Consider the following 8,598-nt stretch of genomic DNA (forward strand, 5'->3'; position numbering starts at 1 on the left):
GTTTATGTTTAATAAGCATTTTTAATTTTATTGCTTAAATCGCATTTTCTCGGCGAGCTGAGCACTTTTTCTGAATTGTGCCGCTCCCGTCACTCTGGTTAGGTTGGCATCGAAAAAAACGCTCTCGGGTGCACAGCAAAAACTGGAGTGTTGAAATTTCAGGGTTAAACATGTCAGAGTTGATTTCAACTCTCTAAGTGTCATTTTAACACATTCTGATTAAAATGGTGTTCAGTGTTGGAGTTATTTAACAGAGTTATTCCAACCTAAGCAAATCAACTCTGTAGAGATGTAAAGTGCATCTCGGCCGAGTTAACTTGCTTGATAGGCCCCTGGGCTTCAGTCCAGGTAACCCCATGTGTTATGCCCCTGGGCTTTCAGCAGGGTGAACCCGTGCATCAATCAATAGTCTCCTGTGCGTGGCGTGGTCAACCGTCGTTTATTTCGCTGCTGGAATCAGGAATGGATGCGGAGTTGGACTTTTACACGAGGTAAGCTACAAAATCAAACTTGTAGGAACAATAACATTGAATTAAACATCTGCTGAGAATATTTATGTAACTTTGCTAAGCATTTTTTGTGGTTGGCACTGGACAGCGAACGTTTGGATTTTTTTTTTAATGCAATGTTAACTTCACCACTAACGTTACCACTTGCTAAAAAATAAACATTAATAAAAAAACGGTTTCCTATGTTATCCTTTGCATTTTACCAAGTCTCACGCGTGCTTGAGAGGTTGTATAAACAAGGCTTCATATTTAACTGTCGAATATAGTTTGGGGCTAACGTTAGCACATGTTAAAAAGCTAACTTGAAGTTCATGGCGGGTGCATGGCATGAGTCCGACTGCCCAATACTTCCTCTTCCCATTTCTCCGACCATACACTTGTTAATTTCTGCGTCCATTAATCTAACCTTAACCCTAATCCTAACCATAACCCTCTAGAATAAGTAAGGGATAAACAGTTCAGAGGTTGTTATGGAGAAATAAGCCCCGACAGGATGAACTTTGGCTCCAACACGAAGTGAGGAGTTAATTCATGCAATTAACCCCGCACTTTGCATAGGAGCCACGGCTAGAGTGAAATAATTAGCCTAAACAATTGCAGTTGGGTGCCTGTGTGGCAGACTCCCTGTGCCACTGCACCGAGACGAGTGTCCGAGGCTCTGATCATACAGGTGTGGTTAATAACTCTGATTAATGGGTAATGTAGGTAATGTAGTGGGCAGTCAGACTAAAAAGGGTCAACTTTACTGGTGCTGTGTTGTGTTTGTTTGGTCGCTGAAAACCAGCTTTTAACAGAGGGGAATGTTTTAATAAATCAGTTTTGCCTCAAATGTAAATGTTAATTACGGTAGCATGTGCTGCAGTCACTACAGCTAGTCGCTGCCACGTTCATCAATGAGAGCGTTTCCACTGGGCCTGCTGTGGCATGTTTTAACAGCCTCCCAGCAGCTGCTGAATGTGTTTGATCTTAGACATGCAGTGAAATTAATAATGAAACAATTTCTTGCATGATACACAACGTTTATGTGAGTGTTAAATAATTATTTCTTGCATGTTAAGTGTTTACTGACATTTGTTTGTTGTTGCATGTCTCAGAAAAATGTTGATCCAGGTTCGGTATTGCCAACAGCAGAAGTATGTGAAGTTGGATGAGGTTGATGGATGTTTTGATTTTGTGCAGTTCCATGACAAAGGTTTGTTTTTGTTTTACTTATGCTTGGTTTGATATAAAGGGCAGAACAACGCCCCTTTCTTTTAAGATTTGGACTGAAAAGGGAATGTATTTTATGCAGGGCTCTGAATTTGTTTACAGTGGTGGATTAAATTATTGAATGTGAAATGAGGCAAGATCAGTGCTAGCTTAAAGGTCCACTCAGATGTATCTTGTCTTTTCCAGTCATCGAGAGATTTTGCCTGCCACCTGACGCAAAATTAGTGTACAAAGATGCAACAGGGACAGAAGTTGATGAGGACATTTTCAGTGACCTTGTCAGCCAAGGCAATGTGACTCTATCAGTTTTCTCAAATGACGGTGAGAAATGTAAAGGGGTAAATTACATAATGCAATGTGTAAAACACTAATGCAAATTTATAAGTACAGAAATACAGTAAACAATTTCAATTTAATGTTTTCAGAATTAAGTCATTTAATACACTTAAAGGTGGATCAAATATTCAATATCATTCTTTGTGGTTACACAACAGGGACATTCAGCCTGACTTTTATTAAATGGTTTAAATGTCATTTTAACTGACATAAATCCAACATGAATACCAAATGTATTTTTGATTAATCTAATTCATGCCTTTAAAACAATTTCTGAAAATATTTCTGAATTGCCTATCAAGACTGAGAATCAATTGATTAAATGAGTTGAGTCTATGGTGTGCCGTTGGCTTGGTTAGATCAAAAATCTTCTATGACTTTTTGTATACTGCAAATAAACACCCCACCCCCCTTTTTTTTTTTTTTTTTTTTAGAATTTTCTGATTGCTCCTTGTCCTCTCCATCCGATTATTCTGATTCAAGCTTCAGTTCATGTGCAAGTACATCAACTATACTCCTAGATGAGGTTCCTAGGAAGAAACCAAGACTTGAGGGCCCACTTACTGCAGCATCTGCTAGAAAGGTTGTGCTAAGTACTCACAGGTTTCTTAAAATCAACATTTGTCATCCTTAAACTCTAGAAAGGCAGTTTATCACATTTGTTTTTTTGCTTCTTTTTCAAAGTTGATTGAAGATGTCCTTGGTACCAGCTCAGGTGGTGAAGAGGTCCTTCAAGAGTATCACACAACAAAAACTCTAACAGATGCTACCAGAAGAAAGTTGGTCAATATAATAGTGGCACACATGATTGATAAACACGGGTATGTGTGTTCTATTTGTCTGTACTATCCTTTTTTTATTAACAAGTTAACTACTTGGCCCTTGTATTAATGCTAATTTGATCTTTTCTCAGGCAACTCCCCAGCAAAGCTGTTCGAGAAGAGTACGCTCTTGGGATAGTGACAGTGTTCCCGTCCCTCAAAGACCCATACTCCAAGAAAGGCTATGTATAGTCATTATTATTGTACTCTCTGTTTACATAATTTTCATGTTTTGTCTACATTACAGTAACATTTAGATTCTGAAATTTCACAGTAGCTTATGAGGTTGACATCACATTAATTTTGAATGTATTTCCATTTTAGGAACATTTCTATGATGCTGCAAGCAGCACCGGATACATTTCTTGGCGTCTGAAAACGATTCAGAGAAAGATTCGAAGAGGACATGCATCTACAAGTAGCCCCACTGGCTTTTCCCCAGGAGGAGGTCAGTCTATCTATCTATCTATCTATCTATCTATCTATCTATCTATCTATCTATCTATCTATCTATCTATCTATCTATCTATCTATCTATCTATCTATCTATCTATCTATCTATCTATCTATCTATCTATCTATCTATCTATCTATCTATCTATCTATCTATCTATCTATCTATCTATCTATCTATCTATCTATCTATCTATCTATCTCTATCTCTATCTCTATCTCTATCTCTATCTCTCTCTCTCTCTCTCTCTATCTCTCTCTCTCTCTATCTCTCTCTCTCTCTCTCTCTCTATCTCTCTCTCTCTCTCTATCTCTCTCTCTCTCTCTATCTCTCTCTCTCTCTCTATCTCTCTCTCTCTCTCTCTATCTCTCTCTCTCTCTCTCTCTCTATCTCTCTCTCTCTCTCTCTCTCTATCTCTCTCTCTCTCTATCTCTCTCTCTCTCTATCTCTCTCTCTCTCTCTCTCTATCTCTCTCTCTCTCTCTCTCTCTCTCTCTACGCAACTGTCTTTCTTTCTCTAAGTACCCCTCATTTTTCTTTCTTTCTTACAACTTCATCTAGGGTGTTTCTTGTTTTTTTTCTTGAAAGAATTGTGTGCTTTTTTTCAGGAGGCCCAAATGTGCGCAGGTCCATTGTTGTTGACCAGCAGCTTGATGGGGATGCATACCAGGAAGCCATCTCCTTGCTCAACCATACAACAGACAGTTCCGTAATTTTTCTGAAGATGAGAGAGACCTTTCAGAATCGCCAAAAACTCATCCACGACTCAGACAAAACTCAAGATATCTTCTCCATCTTCCCAAGATTCCTGGATACAAAGGGATTGGTAAGTATGAAATGGGATTTTTAGAATGCCTTGAAATGTGCTGAATGTGGTAGTAGTACATTTGCTTTCTTATAGATGAATCAAGACTTCACACTCCTGTTTGAAGAGGAGGTTTCCAACCTGCTGCTCCAGAAATGGGATCCGTTCTTCAGAGATAACGTCATCAAAGAGGCCAAGCGGCTCACCCCAACACCTGAGCTGCGCCGAATGCTGCAGGCCGCAGAGTCTCCAGGAAGTGAACTTGATGAGGCACCAAGTGAGTTTTGTTCGATAGAATTTGTTATAAGCAATTACAGTTCAATAGTCTTGTGATTAATAAAGACCGATTGATTTTATGTTACTGGACTTCAATTGTTCGTTCATTCTGTGTATTTCTTTTTCTTTTTAAAAAAAATAATAATTCTTTAGCTGTCAGTTTACAGTTTATTGAAGCACATTTCAACTCTGTTTTTCACTGTTACATTTAAACAGCAGGATTTAAAGTTTTTTTCAGTCTTTTTAACATTTCCACTGCGTTTAGCCCTTTACAAAAGCCATTCCCTTCTCAGCTCACAGGAAATGCTGGTTCTAGTTCTCATTAAAACTTCAACAATAACTTGTAAAATATTTGCAGTTAATTCATTCTTGTTACTCTCCATCCATAGCCTATGACCAAGAGATGTCCGCCCTGTTGCTGTTGTTGTACCTTCTTCCACCACCACCAGGGCGACCGAGGTTTCCAAAAATCAGTGCCTCTGATGCAGTCGAGAGACTGGTAGTCTTTCATAAGGTAATTGTTCCTCTCTTTGTTTAAACTTATTATTACTCCATCCACTAACAGTCTGACAGCTGAGTGTGGCCACTTCCCTCCCTTCCTCTCATTGACATTCAAAAGCAGGCACTGATCTGAGAAAAGCAGAAATAGATTATGTTTCTAACTCGCAATATCAAACAAAGTATTTGCCTTACAAACATTTAATACATATCACCATGTTCAGTAAGGTCATCTGACCCAATTAATCTTCACCACAGTTTGATAAGAGGTATGGTCCTCTTTTTGTCGGCTGTTGTTTGGGAGCTGGGTTGAGCTCAAATCTTCATGCTCTGCTCCTGCTCTGTGCCTTTGGCCAGCTCATTATCAACATCTAGGTACAGGTGCAGCCTGGTGCTTGTTAAGCTGTGTATAAACACAGCCCCACACACAGCTAAATCAGACTGATATACACAGCTTTTAACATGTCAAGTCTGTCTGTCTGTCCCCACTGTCCATCTTTTGTTTTTCTTTCTTCTTTCTCTCCCTTTTCCTTCCCCTCTTTCTATCACCCCCTCTCTCTTTTCTTGTCTTCTACCACATTTCTTTCTTTCTTTCTTTCTCTACCCCCTGTCTTTTTCTGTCTTCTGACCTCTTTCTATCACCCCCTCTTTTTATTCTGTCTTCTACCCCCTGTCTTTTTCTGTCTTCTGACCTCTTTCTATCATCCCCTCTCTTTTTATTCTGTCTTCTCCCCCCTGTCTTTTTCTTTCTTTTTTTCCTCAATCTAACCCCTCTGTCCTTTTTCTTTATCTACCCCCTCTGTCTCTTTCTTCCTTTCTTTTTTTGTTTCCCAACAACATCTTAAACTAATTTACATGCATTTCCTTCTGGAAATGCTTTTTCTAGTTATGACTAATTCATAGTTTTCATGATGATTTCTCATCTCACCCTGATTTGTAGGATGTTTGAATAATGACTTCTGTAACTCTATTTTCTCTGACTTGCCCTGACTCTGTCCAATACCCTTGTGTCAACCCCAGTCTTGCTGCAGCTTGGAGGAGCATCTCCAGAGTCAGCAGAACCAGCAGCCATATCTCCTGGCGGTTGGGCGGCAGAAGAGGAAGATCGACAACTTCTACGTCTCCATCGACAAGCATCTCATCCCCTGCCAGGCCACCCGCTCCATTGGGGCATTTGATGAGCTTTTTAAAGCTCATTTTGTCTTCAATGTCTCCTATGATGGTGCACTTGTGAATTTCTACACCTTTCTGCAGACAACTGTCTATAACATTGATATGGGAAAAATGAAGGAGTCACCAAGAGTTCGTGACTTGAGAGCCAAACTCCTTAACCAGGAAGTAGTTGTCAAAATCTGAGTAAAAGGCAGGGCAGTTGTGAGCTAAATGCTAACATGTTTTATGTGCAAGAGTGTTTATCCCAGCAGTCAAGAGTTGATTTCACATTTAAGAGGTGCACATGGGTATTATCCTGGACCTAAGTTTAAACTGTTTTGTTGTCAGCCGAGCTGCAGACTTCAGTTCCAAACTTACGCTGGCTTCAGAAAGCACCTCAATAGTGTTCACAGCAATGTTCAGCAAATTGCTTCAGATGTTGCTTGCTCTTCTTGTGACCCAGTTTCAGATGCTTTGGAGGACCAATTTCACTCAAGTCTTCCTCAAAGTTCTTCCAGTGTTCTTCCAGTGTCTAGTTCTTCCAGTGTTCCAGAGACCAGTGATTCAGGACTTACCAGAGACTTATCCAAAGAAATGTGTGCATCCATCGTGGCCAAACTGCAAGGTAGTGGCATTTCTAACAGTTTGGTATCCTCGCTTGTAGGAGATTTGGAGGAATTAACAAGTGAGCTTCGCTCAGAAGCGAAGCAGGCCGTTACTTCTGCTTTACCCACAACTGACCCCAACATTCCTGTCATAAATGAATGTTTTGAAAAATTTGAAAACCCCTTCACTGATCTGAATACAGAATGGAAACGAAATAAATACTTCAACCAAAAATGGGGAGTTGTAGAGCCTAGAGAAATGACACTTGGAGTAAGATATGACACCAGGCACAATCAGAAATCCGGTACATATGATCAAGTACCTGTGAAGGATACTTTCATATATGTTCCTATTTTGGAAACCTTGAAGTTCATGTGTAGAAATCCAGAGATTTGTGATTTCCTAAAGACAGAGTGTAGCTCAGAGCCTGATACTTACCATGACTTTTGTGACGGAAGTTACTTTAAAGCTCATCCCTTGTTTTCAGCCAAAAGACTTGCATTACAAATTCAGGTATACTATGATGATTTCGAAACGGCCAATCCGCTTGGCTCAAAACGCGGAATCCACAAGATTGGCTGCATTTATTTTGTTTTAAGAAACCTGCCTCCAAAATTGAACTCGATTTTGATGAACATTCATTTAGTATCACTTTTCCATACGCCAGATCTGCAAAAGTATGGTTTTGATGCAATACTGGAACCACTGCTAAATGATGTGAAACAACTGGAAAGCCAAGGGCTAAGTCTTCCATTTTCTGATGAGCAGGTACATGGTACAATCTCACAGATCACTGGAGATAATCTGGGAATGCACTCTATTCTTGGTTTTAACGAGTCATTCAGTAGCCGTCATTTCTGTCGCCTATGTTTGCTTGATAAAGATGATTGTCAGACAGTGTACAGTGAGGATGATCCTAAAGTGATCCTTCGTGGGAAAGATATGTTTGACATGCATTGCCAGTCTCTAAAGGAAAATCTTCAGCTGAAATCATTGTATGGTTTGAAAAGAAATTCTGCACTAAATTCATTGCAGTATTTCCATGTTTGCCATAACTACTCGTTTGATATCATGCATGATCTGCTCGAGGGTGTAGCTCAGTATGAGATCAAATTGCTTTTTGAGTATCTCACCCACCACTTCATATCACAACAGAACTTGCTTTCAAGGATTTATGGTTTTGATTACGGATTTCTAGAACGAAAGAACCGCCCCACGAAAATCGTATTGGACAGTGCTGGCAATGGCATCGGCTTGAACTCTATCCAGACATTCTGTCTTGTGAAAAACATTCCACTCCTGTTTGGGGACATTGTTCCTGCAGAGAACAGACACTGGAGTTTGTTACTGTTACTGTTACAAATTATGAACATAGTCTTTTCACCTTCTCTCACTCTGGGCATGACTGTATATTTAAAAGATTTGATCCTTGACCACCACAAATTATTCAAGTGCTTGTATCCACACAGAAACCTCATACCCAAGCATCACTTTATGATCCATTACCCCTCTTCTATCAGGAAAATTGGCCCTTTGTTGTACGTTTGGTGTATGAGGTACGAAGCAAAACACAAGATGTTTAAAGATTACTTCAAAAATTTCAAAAACATTACCAAATCACTAGCTAAAAGGCATCAAATGGCCATTGCTTATCACTGGGAAACCTTCACCCTTAAACAGAAGGAATATGGGCCAATGAAATCATTTTCTTTACGAGATGAAAATGTGGTCAACAGTGAAATGTGTGAAATGCTGTTGTCCAAAGATGTTTTCTCAACAAGTTGGGTTAAAGTCGATGGTGTTGAGTACAAAGGTGGACTTGTTGTTTGCAGTTCCATGGAGGAAGACATGCCAGTCTTTTGTCAAATAGATGATGTACTTCTGGTTGAAGATGACGTTTATTTTTTGACAAAAAAGCTATTTACAGAGATGT

The 8,598-nt window shown here is 39.5% G+C and overlaps 1 protein-coding gene across 2 annotated transcripts; it reads left to right on the forward strand.

The window, feature by feature from the left end:
- Positions 1 to 211: 211 nt before the first annotated feature.
- LOC133147010 (uncharacterized) lies at positions 212 to 4,494 on the forward strand. Of its 2 annotated transcripts, XM_061271125.1 has the most exons (9): positions 212 to 491; positions 1,604 to 1,701; positions 1,905 to 2,039; positions 2,489 to 2,637; positions 2,739 to 2,875; positions 2,968 to 3,061; positions 3,200 to 3,323; positions 3,937 to 4,154; positions 4,230 to 4,494. In XM_061271125.1, exons 1-9 carry the CDS (start codon positions 364 to 366, stop codon positions 4,464 to 4,466), a joined length of 1,320 nt encoding a protein of 439 aa, XP_061127109.1. In that variant the 5' UTR covers positions 212 to 363; the 3' UTR covers positions 4,467 to 4,494. The 2 variants fall into 2 exon arrangements, with proteins under 2 accessions (XP_061127109.1, XP_061127110.1); XM_061271126.1 differs by lacking the exon at positions 1,604 to 1,701.
- Positions 4,495 to 8,598: the final 4,104 nt, after the last annotated feature.

Source organism: Syngnathus typhle, unplaced genomic scaffold (assembly GCF_033458585.1).
Source record: "Syngnathus typhle isolate RoL2023-S1 ecotype Sweden unplaced genomic scaffold, RoL_Styp_1.0 HiC_scaffold_25, whole genome shotgun sequence".
Taxonomy (NCBI): domain Eukaryota; kingdom Metazoa; phylum Chordata; class Actinopteri; order Syngnathiformes; family Syngnathidae; genus Syngnathus; species Syngnathus typhle.